The sequence below is a fragment of the Balaenoptera acutorostrata genome, chromosome 5 (assembly GCF_949987535.1).
Source record: "Balaenoptera acutorostrata chromosome 5, mBalAcu1.1, whole genome shotgun sequence".
Classification (NCBI taxonomy): domain Eukaryota; kingdom Metazoa; phylum Chordata; class Mammalia; order Artiodactyla; family Balaenopteridae; genus Balaenoptera; species Balaenoptera acutorostrata.
In genome coordinates, this window is record NC_080068.1 from 106,236,900 (window position 1) to 106,257,099 (window position 20,200).

The 20,200-nt window shown below is 44.5% G+C and overlaps 1 protein-coding gene across 2 annotated transcripts; it reads right to left on the reverse strand.

The window, feature by feature from the left end:
* Window positions 1–1,364: 1,364 nt before the first annotated feature.
* Window positions 1,365–20,178, reverse strand: LYAR (Ly1 antibody reactive). 2 transcript variants are annotated; one of them, XM_007190958.3, is made up of 10 exons: window positions 20,030–20,170; window positions 18,251–18,321; window positions 14,734–14,908; window positions 13,234–13,348; window positions 10,064–10,171; window positions 9,863–9,946; window positions 6,263–6,662; window positions 5,482–5,568; window positions 2,177–2,262; window positions 1,365–1,679 (listed from the first exon to the last, which is right to left on the reverse strand). In XM_007190958.3, the coding sequence occupies exons 3-10, from the start codon at window positions 14,853–14,855 to the stop codon at window positions 1,545–1,547; spliced, it is 1,137 nt and encodes a 378-aa protein (XP_007191020.1). In that variant the 5' UTR covers window positions 14,856–14,908; window positions 18,251–18,321; window positions 20,030–20,170; the 3' UTR covers window positions 1,365–1,544. The 2 variants fall into 2 exon arrangements, with proteins under 2 accessions (XP_007191020.1, XP_007191019.1); XM_007190957.3 differs by lacking the exon at window positions 18,251–18,321 and having other exon boundaries at window positions 20,030–20,178.
* Between the last annotated feature and the right edge of the window lie 22 nt (window positions 20,179–20,200).

Sequence of the window (20,200 nt, forward strand, 5' to 3'; positions counted from 1 at the left end):
AGAGCTCAAGGGAGCTGAGTGGCTACCTCCTCCAGCCCAATGTTCTGCTAGCATTCTGGAACAGCCTTAAACGCATGACAGTAAAACTGACGGAAAAATAAAAACCAACACAAATCCTGAAATACTGTGGTGCTTGTAGCACCCACAGGGAGTGGTGCTGTAGCCCCACCCCCATCCCCGGAGGATGACGGTGCTTGCTTCAGCTCCCTGGAGAGCTGCGACAGGGACGTCCTGGACTGGACTCAGGGCTCGGCTTTGTCCCGAACTATGTGTTCTGAGTCAAGCTTCACTTTCCCACTTTTTCCCCCTTGCTTCCAAAACGTCTAAAGCCTCTCGTGGCTCAGAAACTGTTCCTGCTAACAGTAGTCATGGCAACCACTGAATGGGTGTCTCTGGGCTTAGGTATGGTGTTGTGAGCTTTACACAAATTAGTCCCTTCACTCACAAGCCAAGAGGCACCTTTACTGTTCCACTGTCCAGATGAAAAGAGTGAGGTTCAGAGCAGTTACCTATGAAGGGACCAAGCCAGGGCCTGACTCCAGGCCTGATTCTAAAGCCTGGGTCCTCACTGCTCCTGACACAGTGCCACTGAGTCCCGCCATGACACAGCAGCACATCCCCAAATCAGAACAGAACACAGTGCAAGTCTGGGAGGAAAGCTGGCTCATCTGGGACTCAGAGGCTCACAGCGTATCTCTGTCTGCCCTGTTGCCCCCCTGCTCCTGTTAATCCCCCCCCACCAATCCTTTTAACACTTGTTCCATGCCCCATTCTTGCTTTCACCTGTAGTAAGAGGTATTAACGATGATAGTTAACACTGGTTAAAGGGGTGATTCTTACCACACACACCAGCTGTGAAGGGACTTGTGGGCAAAACCTACTCAAATATCAAAGAGTGGCCTGGCTCTCCTCCTGCACAATAAACTAAGATTTAGAGGACCAGTTCTGAAAGCATGTCAATCCAACTGGAGCACCGAATAATGGATTCAGTTTCAAACGAGCTGGTTCCCTATACCTGGTCACAGGCCACACCCCAAAATCTAGTCACCGACAAATCTGCCATCTTTGGCCGAAGATGGACTGGGCCAGAGCGGATGGGCCAAACTGTTACAGAGAAACCCCCTCTAAAGAGCAGAACTTCTGGCTGGGCAAGGATTATGACACACAAAAGACTGTTTCGACTGTTCCTGGATGAAATACTACAATTCACATGTACATTTAAACCACGCAAAAAACTAACCCACAAAACCCTCTAATTGAAAATGTGTAGAAGTGATGTAGTTAAAACAACTGCTTCCTAGTCTGACCAAGTTATTTTTTGACCTGTCACATTTAAAAATATTTTCACTACAACAAATTTAGAACTTGGGACAAGAATATATTTTATTTTCTCATATAAGTTCTACCAAAAATATATTTTTTTAACTTAAAAATACAGCTTTGGAAAGCAAAATTTGAGTTGTTATAATTCATTACATGTTTTACAAACAGTTGTGAAAGGAAGAGATCAATGGAATGGATTCGATTTTTAAATATAAAAATGTTCATTTTAAAAGCTTGACCTTGTCCTTTAATAATTTCAAGGTGGGGTTCTTGCTGATTTTCTTGTTAAAGATGACCAGGAGTTCCTCTTCAGATTTGTGATGTTCATTTGTCACTGCATAATACTGAGCTAAAACCTTCACAAAGAAAAACAACTGTCAAATGGGTGTATTTGTCCTGAAAATTGACCTACAATGTTCTTCCTCTGACCCACAATAAGGCCGACAGTGACAAATGAAAGAACCCAGGTGCTGGTTACACAAGGGTGTCCTGCTCGTGGCAATTCATGTGGCTGTACACGTGTGAGCACTTGGCTGCATGTTTCAGACACTGATAAAAAGTTACAATGAGAAAAAAACATTGTTCTGCAATAATCAAAAGATAGCAACATATCTAGAGCAGTAATTTTCATATTTAATGTAGGCACTGTTCTGGCTGAGGAAGTGTGGATGGGGTTTGGCTCCATCCCTTCCCCACAAGCCCTGAGGGGCTAAAAGGAGCAACTTGAAAGTCACTGAGACACACACATACACACTACAGCATTTCAGATTTAGAAAAACAGAACAAAACTGTACATTTTAAAATAAAGAACTGATTCTCCCCAGCTTATATATACCTGGTTCATACTTCATACCTTTTTCCTTAGCTTTTTGATTGTTATTTCGTTGTCTGGGGCCCGTTTCAGAACTGCTTTAATAGTTCCCTTCCAGTTGAATTTACCTACGATATAGAGAATTACATGTAAAACACTGTATTTTGTTGTACTACCAAAAGGGTTAAGAAACCATTTCTGCACCATCTATTTGCTGCTACCCAGGAATGAAGAAGCCCAGAACGGACAGGATGCCACAGTACCGTGCTGCAGACACCTGACCCGTCCAATCACAGTGGCCTAGGAGCGCTGACTACCATCCACAGAACTCATTCTTAGAGCGAGCAGGTTAACTAAGTATCATTAAGTACCACCATCCTATAAATTCCTATAAAAAGATAGGACTTGTATATAATGAACTTAAGATTTACTAAGGATCCACTAAGATCAAGGGGCTGTCTAAGCACAGTAAGCAAGGCAAAGATGAGCAAAAGGAGCTGAACCTTGAACCAGAGAGGACAGCCACAAATAAGTACCGTCAGCAGGTTAGGACTCATCTACGGAACCTCTGCTTCTGGGAAGATGAAGACATGTAGGCTGAAGATACATAATGCTAATGAAAGAAATCAAAGATTTAAATACACAGAAAGACATGCTATGTTCATGGCGTAGAAGACTCAACACAGTAAAGTGATCAATTATCCCCAGATTGATATACAGGTATAATGCAATTCCTACATAAATCACAGCAAGATTTTTTGCAGATATAGGTAAGATTATTCTAAATCTTCAAATTTTGAAAAAGAATAAAGCGAGAGGAATAAGCCTACCCAATTTCAAAACTTTGGATATAACTACTCTAGTCAAGAATGTGTGGTGGGGTTCCCCTGGTGGCGCAGTGGATAAGAATCTGCCTGCCAATGCAGGGGATACAGGTTCAATCCTTGGTCCAGGAAGATCCACATGCCGCGGAGCAACTAAGCCCGTGCACCATAACTACTGAGCCTGCACTCTAGAGCCCGTGAGCCACAACTACTGAGCCCACGTGCCACAACTACTGAAGCCCGCGTGCCTAGAGCCCGTGCTCTGCAACAAGAGAAGCCACGCAATGAGAAGCCTGCACACCGCAACGAAGAGTAGTCCCCGCTTGCCCCAACTAGAGAAAGTCCACACACAGCAACGAAGACCCAACACAGCCAAAAATATATAAATAAATAAATATTAAAAAAAAAAAAAGAATGTGTGGTGGAGGGACGGCTACACAAACCAATGAAACAGAACCCAGAACAGAACTACACAAATATGCCCAATGGATATTTGACAAGGGTGCAAAAGCAATTCACTGAGGGAAAAGACAGCCTTTTCAACAAATGGTGTGGACCAACTGGACACTGATGAGCAAAGAAATGAACCTTGAACCAAGTCTCATACCTCATAAAAATTAACTCAAAATGGATCATGGACTTGGGTGTAAAATCTAAAACTGTAAGACATTTTGGAAAAAACAGAAAAAAAGTCTTTGGCATTTAGGGCTGGCAAAGAGAGTTCTTAGATGACATCAAAAGTATCATCTCTTAAAGGAAAAACTGATAAATGAGGCTTCATCAAAATCAAAAACTTCTGCTCTACAAAAAGATACTGTTAAGAGGATAAAAAGACAAGCTACAGACCGAAAAAAAACTTGCAAACCACATATCTCACAAAGGACTAGTATTTAGAATATATAAAGAACTCTCAAATCTCAACAGTTAAAAAAAAAAAAAAACAATCCAATTAGAAAATGGGCAAAGAACAAGAACAGACAATTTAATGAAGAGATAGACAAATGGCAAATAAGTACATGAAAAGATATTCAACGTCATTAGGGATATACAAATTAAAACCACTATGAGCTATTACTACATACCCATTAAAATGGCTAAAATAAAAAATAGTAACACCAAATGTTGGCCAGGGTGTGGGGAAACTGGACCCCTCACACATTGCTGGTGGGAATATTAAATGGTACAGCCACTCTTGAGGAAGCTGGCAGTTTCTTAAAAAACTAAACATGCAACTACTGTACTATACAGCCATTGCACTCCTGAACATTTATTCCAGAAAACATGACACATGTCCACAGGAAAAACTGTACATGAACTTTATTCATAATAACTCTGAACTGGAAATAACCTAGATGTCTGTAAACAGATGAATGGATAACCAAATTGTGGTACATTCACACCAGACCACTGCTCACAATGAAGAGGAATGGATTATTGAGATGTGCGGCAACCTGGATGAATCTCCTGAGAATAATGCTGAGTGGAAAGAGCCAATCTCAAAAGGTTACATACTAAATGATGCCATTTATGTCACATTCTGAAACTATAAAATTATAGAAATGGAGAGGTAAACGGAGAGGTAAATGGAGGTAAACGGACAGTGTTGACCTCTGGGGTAAAGGAGGGGGTGGGGAGAGAGGAAAGTGGGTGTGGCTGTAAGAGGACAGCAGGAGGGTCCTCGTGGGGATGGGAACGTTTGTCTCTTGACTGTACCAGGTCAACAGCCCAGTGGAGTTATGTCCTACAGATGTGTGAGGTATCAGCCTCGGAGGAAATGGGGTAAAGGCTACAGAAGGATCCGTAAGTCTGTATTATTTCTTACAACTGGACGTGAATCTACAATTATATCAAAACTGAAAATTTAACTTAAAAAAAAAAAAAAAGAAAGAAAAGCTTCACATAAAGTTACAAGCTAAGAAATCTAACCCAACTTGGGCAGTTACTGAAGTTCTGTGAATAAAGTCTCGATTCCCATCGGGTCCTCAGGCCTGTCCTTGACTGGCAGGACCCTAGGGAGTGCTCTAGGCCTGAGCAGTGGGAACAGCTCTGCGGAGGGGGCAGCATTTAAGAGGAACCTTGGAGCTGACAACTGCGCACTCTGGCTGAGGGACGGGGTGGCCGTGGGGCTCCGAGCGCGGGGACAGCAGGGACAGACTCAGAGACGGGAGGAGGAACAGCCAAGGCCGGCTGGACCTCAGGGTACTTCTCGGAGAGGATGAGAGGCAGGGACAAGGAAGCAGGGAGAGCGAACAGGGCCTCAGAACCAGGGTTTATTTTAAGCTCCAAAGATAACACATGCTTCCAATCCAGACAGCTTTACATTCTATCCTTAAAGCTGGACAGACCCTGTAAGACCAACTCACACAGCTCTCCCTCATTACTTAGCAGTCACACCCTAGAGAGCGGATTTTGCTTCAAGTTCTTCCACGTGCCTCTGGAGGGCATGACCATCAGACGGGCCCAGCTCTCCTCCTCCTCCCCCAGCCTAAAGAGGGCAGAGCTTCCAAATGATGGCAGCCATACCTTTTGCAGGAGCCTCATGGTTTTCCGGTTCTCCGTTCTCAGAATGTCCCGGGAGCTTAATCTTTTTCTTCTTAGAATCTGCTTCAACTAAGTAATTAGAAAGATTTAAAAAAATATTTCACATTTATACTAGCAGCTACCATTTAATGAGAGGCCTACGTGGCCAGGCCCATCACATCCATCACCCTGCTCATTCCCCAAGCACCCCAGCCCCGTGGGGTTTCTCCTCCAAGGCAGATGACAAAATGGGCAGTTGCGAGGTGATGGCACCTGCCCAGACTAAGCCCAGGACACCCTGATCCCAAACCTTATGCTCTCTGCCTTACGTGGTTCAAAAGGCAAGGTCTAACAGATTTTAGATATCCCAAACTCACAGCTTAAAAAGTATTTAACAAACCCTGGGGGGGCTTCCCTGGTGGCGCAGTGATTAAGAATCCACCTGCCAAAGCAGGGGACACAGGTTCGAGCCCTGGTCTGGGAAGATGCCACATGCCGCGGAGCAACTAAGCCCGTGCGCCACAACTACTGAGCCTGCGCTCTAGAGCCTGTGAGCCACAACTGCTGAAGCCCGAGCACCTACAGCCCGTGCTCCGCAAAAAGGGAAGCCACCACAATGAGAAGCTCGTGCACCACAACGAAGAGGAGCCCCCGCTCGCCGCAACTAGAGAAAGCCGGCGCGCAGCAACGAAGACCCAACGCAGCCAAAGATGAACAAAAATAAATAAATTTATAAAAAAAACAAAACAAAAAACAAACCCTGGAGTATAAGCTAGCCACAAACCTTCCGAATGCTTCCGCTTTCTTTTCCCTAGACTGGTTTTTGTCTCCCCTTCCCGCTCCGCGCCTCCGTCCACCGCCCCGTCCTGGGTGCGCTCAGCCTTGCTCCTCTTCCTCTGGCTCTTCTTCCCTGCAGCCTCCTGCTCGGCCTCCTGTCCTGCTTTGCGCTTCTTAGGCTTCTGACTCTTTGAATTCTCTTGGTGGTTTTCTAATTTTTGTTCTTTCTTTTCCTTTTTTCTCTTCTTCTGCCGTTCTTCCTTCCTTTCTCTCTTATTCTTCTTCGTCTCTGCTGGCTCTTCCATGCTGTCATTTGCTTTGGAGGACGCGACCTTGGCGTTGTTCTCTGCACATGGTTTGGCCACTTGCTCCAGCGGCTGCTGATCTTGCCCCTTACTGACTGGTTCCTTATTATTAAGCAAAACCAAGAAACACATAAATACTCATTCCAGACACATATCATCTCATGTATCTACTGAATAAATTCTTCTAAGGAAATTGTTATTATTTACCATTTTATAACTGTGACCCCCCCCCAAAAAAACAGTTAACATGTAGCAGTAAATACACAAAAATGGAAAAAACTACCCCCAGCCCACATTCCTCTCTGCACTTAACATTTTCATTCCACTGGAAAAGTGAAGAATCCGTATGTCACGTAAAAGCCAGACCTTTAATTCTGGCTCGCTATTTGTCTTTTAGGTAGAAGACGAGCATGTAGGTGTGGCAGAAACCACCAGATTTATGCATCTGCAGATCTGGGTTTAAGTTCCAGCTCTGTTCATTACTAACCAGGTAACTCAGGGCAAGTTATTTATCTGCTCCAAACCTACTTCCTCATCTGTGAAAAGAAAGCTAGTGATATCTACCTGATACAGTTCATGTACGAATAAAATGAGAAAAGCGACGCTCAATAAAGCAGCCAGATGTACGGGAAGAGTTCTGTAAACTACTGAGTACTAGGCAGAGGTGCTGTTATCATCATCAGTGTTTAGATTGATGGTTACCCTTAGCGGACAGTCAGGGACACCTGGACAGAGTATAAAGTGGCGAGTAAGGAGCCATGGAAATGTGAGCTGGAATAAGATAAACTTCCCATTTACTGCACCACCTTATTCAAACCAGCACACAGATTGTTTTTAAAAATGACTTCAGCAAAGCCAGCCCCACTGCCTGCTGTCCTCTGACTATAAATATGCTGCAGTCTCTAGGCCTGCCCTTTCTCGAGAGAGGATGTGGAGCAATTCACTGAACTGCTCGGGGAGCCCTGATGCATCTGGAGGGGCAGGGCCAAGGTCAGTGCTGGCGGCTCTGGGGCTGCTGCAGGTGTGGTGGACAGTCTGAGGCCAGGGCCCACGTTCCATCCCTGTTAGTTACCGGCCAGGTGACTGGCACAAGTCACCGCAGTCCTCCTCCTTTGAGAGGCGAGGTCACAAGGGGGGAATGCTGCCCCCAAGCTGGACCAAATGAAGGCCTGGCTTTCACTGACAAACGAGAACTCTACTGAGCTCCCGCCTCAGGTGACCCTTAATGCCCAGCCCCCGGCTCAGAGTAGCATTTAAGATATTAATACTAAAGATTAAACTAAATAGTTGGAGTGTTCTCAGCAGCAGTTCAGAGAAGTCAAGTCGTCCATGTACATGCGGGGGAGGCAGGGGATGAGTTCAGAAAGGATCTCAGGAGGAAGAGGGACACCCTGTCCTACAAGCTCCCTCCTAGGGTACAGTGTGTAGCGAGCATGATCACACCAGGGTCTGAGCGCCGCAGCCCCGAGACTGACCCGTTCAGCTAAGTCTCCAGGCGCTGCCTCGCCTCCACTTCCAAACCAATCCCCCAGCTGCTGGGAGAAGGTGGAGAGAGGGAGGGGAGAGAGCAAGGAAAGGAAGGAGGGAGGGAAGGAGAGAGGGAAACACACATTCATCCGCCCAGCAGCTACTCAATAAATGAGTGAACAAATTCACTCCCCATCTACTTCCTACTTCATTCCAGGCTCTCCTCCAACGTGGTCACCTCAGGGACGACTTCACCGACTCTCTCCTGACAGAGCGCCCTCCTTTACTCTCTGCCCCGTCTCCTGCCTCCCATTGCTTCCTGGCCCATATCACCACCTGACACCATAGCAGCAACCCTTATACTCAGCTGTCTGTCTCCCCCACTAGAATACAGCTCTGGAGGGCAGGACTTGGGCCAGAGGATGGCTGCGTCCACAGTGACCAGGTGCGATGCGCACCAGGGTACAGAGAGTGTTGCAGCTGAGAAGAATATAAAGCCTCCAGCCCAACACCTCCGGGGCCTCGGAACTGTTTGCACCACAATCTCTAGGCACGTGCTGGGACATTTACCGTACAAAGGCAGTGCAATAACAAGCCTCATTTTACAGAGCTCAGAGTTTACCACGAGCTGCTTGCTGGTTATTTTATTTAATTCTTAGTATGTTCATGGCTTTAAAAAGGAAAGTGGAAAACACTTCTTTTTTTGAGCTCTGGAGTTAAACTAAGTAATTTTAAACTTTTGATTCTTAGTTAAAATGTAAATAACCTTTAAAAAGCAGGTGCCACATAAATGCCAATTAAATGATTGGTATTAAGGTTTCAAAGGCCTAGTTTGTATGTTTAGAGACAAACGCTAGATATACTGCCAAGAGAAAGTTTCATTTTTATCCCAATTTGTGGCCAAAACTATTCTCTCTACATAAAAAAGCAAATCAATTGCTGACAAGGTGACTAGAATAAAAGACCAGACAGATGCCACTGTTTTTTTGAAACACTAACAATGTGTCTCCAGATGGGACTTAAGCCCCAAGTAGGAGCTAAGTGCAACTGAATTAATGAAAAAAATGTTTAACAATGTAACCAAGAATGTGCCTACAAGATATCAAAGTAAGACTCTGCATGTATATTCCACATCTGGGGCCTCTCTGATCAAACCATTTTGACTGAAGGTGGTTGACTCATTCACTCCAACGACTTCTCCGACCAGCAGAAGGAAGGAGACCAGCACTTACCAAGTGCCCCCTACCTGCTGGGCATGATCTGGGATGCCTGTATACCCTCATTTGCCTTCTGTGACCCCTCACCCCACACCTAAAAGAATACCTAGTCACCCTCTCTGTCCTCACCCTGTTTATTTTTCTTGGTGGCATTATCACACCTGAGATATTTTCTATTTTTTGTTTGCGGCCTGACACACATCAGGTAAGTACTGAGTATAAATACCCACTTTTATTTAAGATAAGGAAACTTAGGCTCAGAGAGGTTAAATAACATGCTCAAGATCAAACGCTTGGCAAACAGCACAGCAGGGATTCAAACCAGATCTGTCAGAAACCCAAAGGTCCCGTTCTTTCTAACACTTCCCACTGCCTGATTTCTAAGCGGATCAATTCATGTTAACTGGTACCATTATCAAACATTGGGATTAAATACCTTTCTCTGCACAATAAGGAAATCTTCTCTGCAGTGCACTGTTTATTCCTTCCCATTAATGAAGGCACAGAGAGGCTCTCTGAAAAAGAAGGCTGTCCTGACCTCCAAAAATAAGACATTCCCATTTCATTATTACCAATCATTTTTGCCACACTACAAGTCTAGAGTGAGATCTGACTTACATTGCTGGAAGCTTCAGAAAAGATATTCCACACCTGTTCCAGGATGGATTCATTATGAACTTTTAAACTGTTCTTCATCCAATTCTGTATGGAAAAAAAAAAGAAAAAAACCCACTTATCCCATATTTTGACAGGTATACATAAGCTGTCACCAATAGGCCCATAGCCCTTCCATTCAAGGAAGTCATATCAAATACATACCTGAAATTTCGCCCTTTTCCTGGGAACGTTGTCAAAACCACTAATTTGCCCTAAAAGTTCCCTCACTTTGGGGCCGACACTGGGTCTTTTTATTAATTCATTAATTTTCTACAAAAAAGGAAGATACAACAAAAACAATAAATAATTGACCGATGAGTTTCATGAAAGTCAAACTAGAGGGTTCACACTTCACGTACAGATTTTGTATTAATGTCTATGCTTACAAATTCAACATAGTACTGAAAGTCCAGAGCGATTAGGCAAGAAATAAAAAGCATCTACATTGGAAAGGAAGAAGTAAAATAATCTCTGTTCGCAGATAACATAGTCTTATATGGTGCAAACACAAAAGATTCCACAAAAAGAATCTTCAGGACCAATTAACAAGTTCAGCAGTTACAGGATACAAAATCAACACTCAGAAATCAAGTTGCATTTATATACACTAACAGTAAACAAATTGAAAAAGAAATTAAGAAAACAATTCCATTTATAATACCATCAAAAAGAATAAAATACTTAGGAACAAACTTAACCAACCAAGGGGGTGAAATACATATACTGAAAACTACAAAACACTGCTGAGAGAAATTAAAGATACAAATAAATGGAAAGATATCCCATGTCCATGAATTGAAGACAATATTATTAAGATGTCAGTACTACCCAAAGAGAGCTACAGATTCAAATGTAATCCCTATCAAAAAATGAAAAAGTTCTGGAGATAGATGGTGGTGATGGTTGCACAACATTGTGGATGTACTTAGTTGTATATACTTTAAAATGGTAAACTATATGTCATGTATAATCTATCACAATTTTTAAAAACAAAGAAAAAAATATAAAAAAACCAAAAGTGATCAAAAGAATAAGACAAAAATGGATATTCTAGGGACTAGGGAATAAATCTAACAAACAAACATGACATAGCAAGAACAGAGATGAAAAATAATTAAGTGATCTAGAGAAAGGGCTTATGGCAATCACCGTGAAGGCAGAGGAAAAAGGTAATTATTAAAGTTAGGGAGATGGCAACACATAAGAAAGATGGTCACTTATGAACCAACAAATAAAGACAAATAATGCAGCTAAACAAATATAGTGCAGGAAAGGGTCCCTGCATTAGGGAAGAACTGCAGCTACATATAAACAGACCAGAAAAAAACTGACATAGGATACAAAGAGGATAAGGCACCCAGGCAGAAAAACAAATCAAGAAAGCATGAACAAGGAAGAAGTCAGGCTAGCTCAGCACTGGCCAGAGCCGTGTGCGGAACCAGACGAGAAGCGCACCGGAGACCAAGTTTGGAGGAAAACACTGTGATCCATGCCAAATAGGGTATTTCTCCCTGACCCACTATCCACTCTCAGTGTATAAGCACAGAGACATCTGGAAGGATGCTCGGTGAACATTAACACTGATGGGATTCCAAAATTCAATCTTTAAAACTGGAGGGTTTAAGGATTTAAGGAAAAGAATAAATACTCAAATCCATGTCTGTTGGACAGGTCGCAGCAGGACCCGTGCACTCTCGGAGCAGACCACATTCGGTCTTAGGTGTCTGCTAATGACGCCAGCTAGGGAGCTAGAGAGGACTCAGATGGGGAGCGGACTGATGCACCAGGACAGAATCTGGAACAAAGTCCTCGGATCTCTAATACAGTGGCACGGCTGCTGAAGCCTGACAGTTTAGAACAAGGGTGGGCAAACCTTTTCTGAAAAGATTTGAGGCTTTGCAGACCATTCAGTTTCTGTCCTAACTACTCAGTGCAGTCCTTGTAGCACTAAAGCAACCATAGACAATGTGTAAACCAATGCGTATGGCTGGGTGCCAATAAAACTTTACAAAGAGGCGGTGGGCCGGATCTGACCTGTGGGCTGTAGTTTGCTGACCTCTGCTCTAGAGGATTTCATTCAAGATGTGATGTCAACAGGCACAGAACTCACACACCAGGCACCTCCAGCTCAGGGGCCTAGGAATGCCATCTGGTGCTCAGGGAGAGCAGACATAGGGCCCCAAAGTGTGGCTGACGGCGGCCAGTCCAAATATCTCAGTTAAGACAAGGGGTCTCACTAGCTTCTCAACCTGCACTGGCAGACTTTGTTAGTCCTCTGTGAACCGATTTTCCCTCCCAGGAGTTTTCTAACTCAGTAAGCTGGTCAATACCAGAAAATTCACATTTAAACTCTGTCATCAAAGAGAGTAACTATTTATTTGATTTCCAGGAAAATACAGAGTTTCCACACAGATGACATTTGTCTTTTCATTCTCCTACCTTCCTTTCTGAATCTTTCCTCCTGCTACTATTCTGTAAATGGTGAATAACAAACTGGAAGTTATACCTCAGTAAATTAGGGATTTCGTTGCTTTTGCCACTTTTATAATGTATGTTTTCATTTTATTTTAGAAGTAGAAAATTCCTCACATTTATGAAAATGTCTCTGTTTTGCCCGACTCTGATGACAGACATCACAGCTTAACATAGTTTGAGTTATAAAAGTTGCATCATCACTAGATGCAGATACAGATTAGAAAGCTTCCGTTTGGTTTCGTAGCCAAGGGAAAGTCAGTGAGAATTTGGAAATATTTTTGCAAGAAATCTGCAAAACGTGTAGATTAAAGACAAAATACACTGCAATTGCACTGAAAGAGAAATAAAGAGCTCTACCCTAAGACGTTTCTGGATCTTGCCTGCACGGATGATACATTTATTCTCGGTTTCTTAGGTGTCCCAAGAAAGTAGAAGATGTCACATGAAGCTTCTTGATGAATTAGAAAGATCTTACAGGGCTTCCCTGGTGGCGCAGTGGTTAAGAATCCACCTGCCAATGCAGGGGACACGGGTTCGAGCCCTGGTCCGGGAAGATCCCACATGCCACAGAGCAACTAAGCCCATGCGCCACAACTACTGAGCCCGTGCGCCTAGAGCCCATGCTCTGCAACAAGAGAAGCCACGGCAATGAGAAGCCCGCGTACCGCAATGAAGAGTAGCCCCCGCTCTCCGCAACTAGAGAAAGCCCGCGTGCAGCAACAAAGACCCAATGCAGCCCAAAATAAATAAAAATAAAAATAAATTAAAAAAAAAAAACAGTTGAAGTCTTAAAGAAAAAAGAGAGAAACAGTCCAAGTAAAATAATAGTAAAAAAAAGAAAAAAAGAAAGACCTTACCTGAATCCATGCCTGCTGTTTAACATCACCTTTGTGGGTTTTACCTTCATACCCTTTGCCACCATACTTCTGATCTTCGCTTATGCATTTCACGTGGTTTTTATAGTCGTCACCCCTTAAAATGAGAAAGTTCCACCGTTAGATTGTTTCTCAAATCGGAGTCTCTGTCTAAAGCTAGCACGCTGCCCCAGCCTTCTGCCGTCCACACTTACATTCACATCTGTGTTCTGCACGGCCACCCCACCTCTTTCATTTACTATGCTGGTAACCTCCTGGTCACATCACATTTTCCTTCTTCCCAACTGTTCAAAACCCACCACCAAACTTTCCACCCATTTTTATATACAAATGTCTTAAAATCAAATTGATAGGCAGCAATTTTTTTTTTAGTCATACGTGAATATATACTAAATAAAAAAGAAAAGAATTCTCTGCAACAGGGTGGCTTTATCTTAAATTACAAAACCTGTAGGACTTCCTGGTAATATAGTAGGCAATCAATAATCAGTTGTAGACTAAGTTAAAAGGTGGTGTAAAATGGTGGTATCGGTCACAAAAAAGATCTCGGAGTCTTGGAAAAAAAGGAAACTCGATTCTGTCTCAAACGATCTTTCTGAAGCTCTATAGGGTCCTCAAGGAAACGTTGGGAAAAGGTTGAGGGCAAAGTCCCCTAAGGAGAAACAACCCAATTTTCACCTGTTCTATATATCCTTCCTCCTAGGATTAGGTATGAACGAAGACTTTAGCAGTTTCCAAACTTTTTTTTTTTCTTGTTTTAAATATCACTGCTTTAGAAAGAAATTAAAAGGAACTGTCAGCAAATATCCCCCAAATGCCATAGAGGCCATTAGGGCAGATGCACCAAAAATGACCTTTTTACCTGAACCCTCTGAAGCTGAAGGGAATCAGTACGAGGCTGAGGTTGGCCAACTGCAAATGACCCTCCCGAAGAAACAGTGGACGAGCAAGATCCGTCCTGCCCCCTCCCCTCAGTCTTCCCCTTTCCAGAGACCCCCTCAGTGGAAGCACCTGACACATGGGGGGCCAGGACCTTCACTGCCACCATCACCGCCGATTTTCTAGGGAGGGCCGAGCCTCTTCTCCCAGATAGCTCCTCCACTGTGAATTAATAAATTCATTTTCCGGTCTATAAATCCATTTCTTCACTGTGATCAGCACACCACACCCCTGAAACCTTACTCCACGTGGTCACCTCCCTGGGTCTGGTAACGGTGCCAAGGACACAACAGCAAGTGTCACAGACTGATCAGATTATGACCGAACCCATAATTCCCTTTCCCTGAGTCTTCTCTTTAAATCACCCTTAAAAGGCAAATGGTCTTGTAAGGTACTTTTAATTTCTTTCTTAATTTCTTTCCTCAAATTTGCCTCTTGCTTATTCTTTTTTTTTTTTTTTTTTTTTACTGCTTTGTGGGACCAGGGGTTCCATAACTGGTCTGGACCTTTACTATGGATCTACCTGAATTCTGTGGAACTTACCAGAAGTCTTTACCACAGTCAATGCAGGAAAGACATTCACAGTTTCTGCAAAGAGCCACATGCTTTTCTACTTGTACTTTCTTCACTGATTCACCACATGCATTGCATGTAAAAAATACCATTTTTAGCTAAATGATTAAATATTTTTTATCCAAGACAGGTTTTAAGTCTTATCCTAAAAAAAAATCAAAAAGGAAAAAAGATAATTATCATTGTAGTCTGAAACTTCTTTTCCAAATATATGATTCAGACAGCTAGCTTTTCACATGAAAACAACAACACAACAGAATCAAAGTTGATTCGCAATCTACATAAACCTCTACCACCACATAAGTAAAATTATAATCAACAATAATAATATGGCTAACATTTGTTGAGTGCTTACCATGTGCTGGGCTCTATTCTAAGAGCTTTACGCTAATGAACTTATTTAATCCTCACAGCAACCCTATGAGGTAAGGACTATTACTGTTCACAATTTACATGAGGTATTGGGACTCAGAGAGATTAAGTAATTTGCCCAAGGTCACACAGTAGCAGAACCAGGATTTAAGCTTCACAGGCTGTCTCTAGAGATGAAGAGTTTGGGGGGCGTTAAATGAAATATCCTACCTTTCCCAATAACTTAAAGTGCATACATGAGTTCTCTTTCTCTCTAATGCCTCTAGGTATGCGCTGCAAATTATTTCAAGTCCCCAAATACAATACGAACACAGCAAAAGGGGAACTGAGAGAGGTTTAGAAAGTGGAGGAGAGGCCTAAAAATAATTTCTATAAGCACAGAAAGCACTCATATAGGCATAACTATGTACCCACCAGAGGTTAAAAATGAGGGTGTGCCTCTCAGTTTTAATGGACAGGAGTAGGGGTGGCTCCCTGTCAGATCAGTAAGAAAGAAATGGGACCATATTCAGGTGTCCCAATGCTGGGTGCTGCATTACTGGAGGGTGTTCCCAAACCCAAGTGTCCCGAGCACTGCCCACTGATTAAGTGGGTCCACACCTACACATAACTACCATTTTAAAAGTTCACGGAGATGCTATTGTGCTCAAGAAAACACGAATTCACCTAAAAGTGTGACAGAAGTCATAGTAACTTTCCAGGGTTATATAATGTTTTATCACTAGATTCTAAGAGTATTGTCATTTTACATTATAAATAAGTTTCACAGCAAAAATATTGAGAACAATTGTTTAACCCAGCACTTTCTTCCTCATGGTGAAGGTAAGGATCAAGTAAAATGATACAATTTGTTTCAGGATAAGACTTCATTTGAGAATCCTTCAGCACAAATGAGTGACTCCTGGGTCGTGGAAAATTCTCATGCATGAAATCACTGTCTCTCCTCCACTCCCACGTTCTGAGTCACTGCTGGAGAGGACATACCTAAGCAAGGATCAGGGCTATTCCCATCCATTCAACCCTGAATGGAAATGTACATCCTGGCTGCAACTCCAGGGTTTACAGAGGCCCAGCTGGTCTCTCTTGGGGGTCTCTTGCCCCACGGAGCACTGTCCGATGTCAGTTTGCCTGATGTGCTACACACAAAACGCGGGTCCCTGACCCCAGGACCCCTTCCTCAGCTCACCATCAGGGTCACATGTGGTCAGCTACAGCCTAGCAGAGAATCCAGAGGAAAACAAACCTGACTGTTCTGGGATGCACACCAACAAAGACCATCTTCTCATCTGATTATGGTAAAGACGTGTGAAACAGTCACAAGTGCTGGGGGGCTGGCATCACTTGGACTATGACCCATTCCCCCGAAGCCAGCATTCTGCACCCCGCAGAAGGATGACGGATTACTGGCAGGCAACGGAGCAGTCACCCTGCCTCACGAGGAGAGAACAAGGCCAGAACAAAAGCCAACACCACACTGTCAAATAAATAGTCTCTAGCGGCACTCTGGTCTAAGAATGAGAGTAAACCATTAATTAAGCACCAAGAAACGGACTGTCATCGTACACACAAGGTAGAAGCAGCTGCGATGAGCCAAATTATCTGCTGGAAAATTTAAAAGTACTTTCATAATGAGATTCAACAATGAAAAAAAATACCCTCTCAAACTGAAGCTATGGACTGGCGCTTTCCAACCTTCATTTTTGAGGTCTATTCTGTATCTTAATCAAGGGGGAGAGGGGAGGGGAGGAGGCTCAGGCAGGCTTTGAGATCCAGCTGGGAGGTGCCGGCTGCAGTGGAAGGTCAGGAATTAAAGGCCTGAAGATGACCGCTGGAGACAAAATTTATCAACTCAAAGAAGCCAGTGATGTTGACAAAAAAGATGCTCGGAATATCTGTGTAAAACACGTTTTATCTCTGGGGATTAACCATACACAGTGTAAACATCAGTTCAGGAGAGGATTAGAATTTGGTCACATGTCCATCGGAAAAATACTCCTCCAAATGTTTTCATTTGGTCTTTTGTGGCATATGTTCGCATTTAGAAATTTGTTGCGATTCTTTAAAAGGTAGAATGTGGGGCTTCCCTGGTGGCGCAGTGGTTGAGAATCTGCCTGCCAACGCAGGGGACACGGGTTCGAGCCCTGGTTTGGGAAGATCCCACATGCCGCGGAGCAACTAGGCCCGTGAGCCACAACTACTGAGCCTGCGCGACTGGAGCCTGTGCTCCGCAACAAGAGAGGCCGTGACAGTGAGAGGCCCGTGCACCGCGATGAAGAGTGGCTTCCGTTTGCGGCAACTAGAGAAAGCCCTCGCACAGAAACGAAGACCCAACACAGCCAAAAATAAAAATTAAAAAAAAAAAAAAGGTAGAATGTGTAGCTTGCACAGAAAGCCAGAACTCAGTCTCACAGTGCCTCTGGATTTTTAGAGCCATCACTGCATTTTTATAGTTGATGAGCAATGGGGGCAGTGTGGCCACCTGCTTGCTAACGAGATAAGGTCTGTAAGGAGCTTACCCCTTTCTTTTATGCAGTAAACACTTGCCTGTGTGCCTGTGTGGGGAGAGGAGGGAGGGGCTGCAAAACAGCAAGCTCAAAACCACCCTAACTGCACAGCCTGCCTGGCAAGTCTGAGTGCAGGGCTGACAATTTCGGAAGTGCAAACGCTACAAACTTACAAAAAGACACCCTGTGAAAATTCAGCTCCTCTAACTGAAGATAGCACTGCACCTCCTGAAACAAAAGACTCAACTCATTCAAACTTCACAAGACTAAATAAATGTGGAAGAAATTTAAATAATTAAACTTTCAAATGATGTTTTTGGTAAATTTGTAACATTTGTAGCTCAGAGGTGAGAAAAGCTAAAAACATGCTGCATTAAGACTTTTAGGACACCTGTCTACTGGGTTCAGGTGCCCTATATGTCATGACCGTCCATTTAAAGGAAACCTAAGTCTTTAGCCTAAAGCCAGGCCACACTGGGCAAGGGGACCACCCTTGTCACAGCAGAGTATGATGGGTATTGGACAGTAGCGCTGAGTTGATGGGCAACAGACAGCACCAGTACGGGGCCGGGAACTTGTGAAGCAATCCAGGCACCTCAGTCTCCTCTTACCAAGACGGTGGCCGAGTTCTGTTGACCTGGGCCTGGAGTCAGGGCCAGAGGATCTGAGCTGGAGTCCACATCTGCCAAGTGAAAACTAAATGAACTTGAGGTACCTAAACTTCGCAGATTCTGCTTATCTGTAAAATGGGTCTATTATCTATCGTAGAGCACTGTGTGGAAAGTTAAATAACCAGATGTCAATGATGGATCCTTATCCAATGGTATAATTTCTTGTGATCTATTAATCTGCACATCAATGACATGGCTCCCAGTCCCCTCCAAACACATGCTTCTTTAAATGTGACCCTCAGTCTACCCATCCATCTTCATAAACTCTCTCTAGTCTCCTATAGCTCCCCACCCCATGGGTGCCCACGCTACTACCCTGTTCCCTGATGACATGAACTCAGGTTTGTTCTGGGATTGTATTTGGAATGATTTTTTACCTTCTTCCCTACACATTTTTGTATCGTTCATTAAAAAAAAAAAACTATTCTTAAAACATTCCTTCGCATACACACAGACCCAAACCCCACTGCCACCATCACACACCGAAACAGCCCACCTGAGGGGCCAAGCTGTCAACAGCCCCCAGTGAGCACTGTGACCTTGAGCACTCAACCCTCAGAACTTAAATTCTCCCATCTGTGAAACAATGCCATCAGGTCAACTAGACCAGTCCTGAGCCCCCTGGGGGGTGGCGGGGAGGAGGGAGAATTCCAAGAAACAAAGGGTATGGTGAAAGGGAAGGACAGACAAGTACAAACTGTCCACCATCACACCTAAACCTCTGAATGTGGGGTGATGAGGGTCTGGATGTGCACTCAGGGAGGACCTCTCCCTTGCTCTGCAAAAACTCTAGGAGGCAGGTACACCCATCTCCACTGGACAGATGAGCCAGCTGAGGCTGGGAGAAGCTGAGCCGTGTCTCTCTGCCTCCCAGTTGCAGTCTCACACCCTCCCCACACACTACATCACCAGCACGGGTTTAAACACTGGTGTAATAACTATCTGTGCAAGCCTACCTGTCAGGCACTATGCTAGGCACTGGTGGGGAAGGCTGGGGGAGCTCTTTGAATAAGTCCCAGATGGGCCCTCTGCAGGAAAGGCAGCCTTGCACTCACTCACACCCCACCTCATGCCCCTAATCTCTCTTCAGAGGCAGGGGTTGCAGAAGATCCTGACATTTATTGAGCATCTACTATGTGCCAAGCCCTATCATAGGCGGTTAACACCTTTGGGCTCATGTAATCCTCACAAGAATCCTCTGAGTTAGATTCTATATTATTCCCTTTTGACAGACCAGGCACGAAGTGGTTCAGTAACCTGCAGCAGGTCACACATCCAGTTAGTGGCAAACCTGTTTTCACACCCAGCTATTCTGGCCCTAAGTCCCGGGCTCTCAAACACTATGCCCTAAGGCCTCCTCCTTTGGGATCCAGCTCCCCAAGACTCAGAGAAGGCAAGCGCCTCATCCCCAACATGCCGCAAGCCTTGCAGCCCAGTCCAGCGGTGACCAACCATCCTGCAGGCAACCCCCTCTGTGGGTTCCCGGCACGAGGACCTTTCCATTTTAAAACCGGGAGGAATTGGTCATCCCAAATCCGGGACTCCTTCCACTTCCCCAGAGTACGAATGGGACCTGAATGCATTTCCTCCTTCCATGCGTATAAGCCAAAGGAGAGACTCTCTAACGGTAGAAACGCAGGCATCGGCCACAGCGCGTCCCCCTCCCCACTCTCTGAGCCCCAGCCTCCTAGGTCGGACCTCTGGGCCACCGCCCCTCACCTCTCAGCCAGCGCCCGCCAACGGTTTCAACCGGCCGCGAGGAGCACGTGGAATCGCCACCGCCCGCCCAGCAGAGCCGCCACCTCCCTCCAGAGCTTCCCCCAGCAAAACTCTTCTGCGCCTCCCCGCGCGCCTGCGCGCCGCGGCCGCACCTCCTGGCGGAAGTGACGC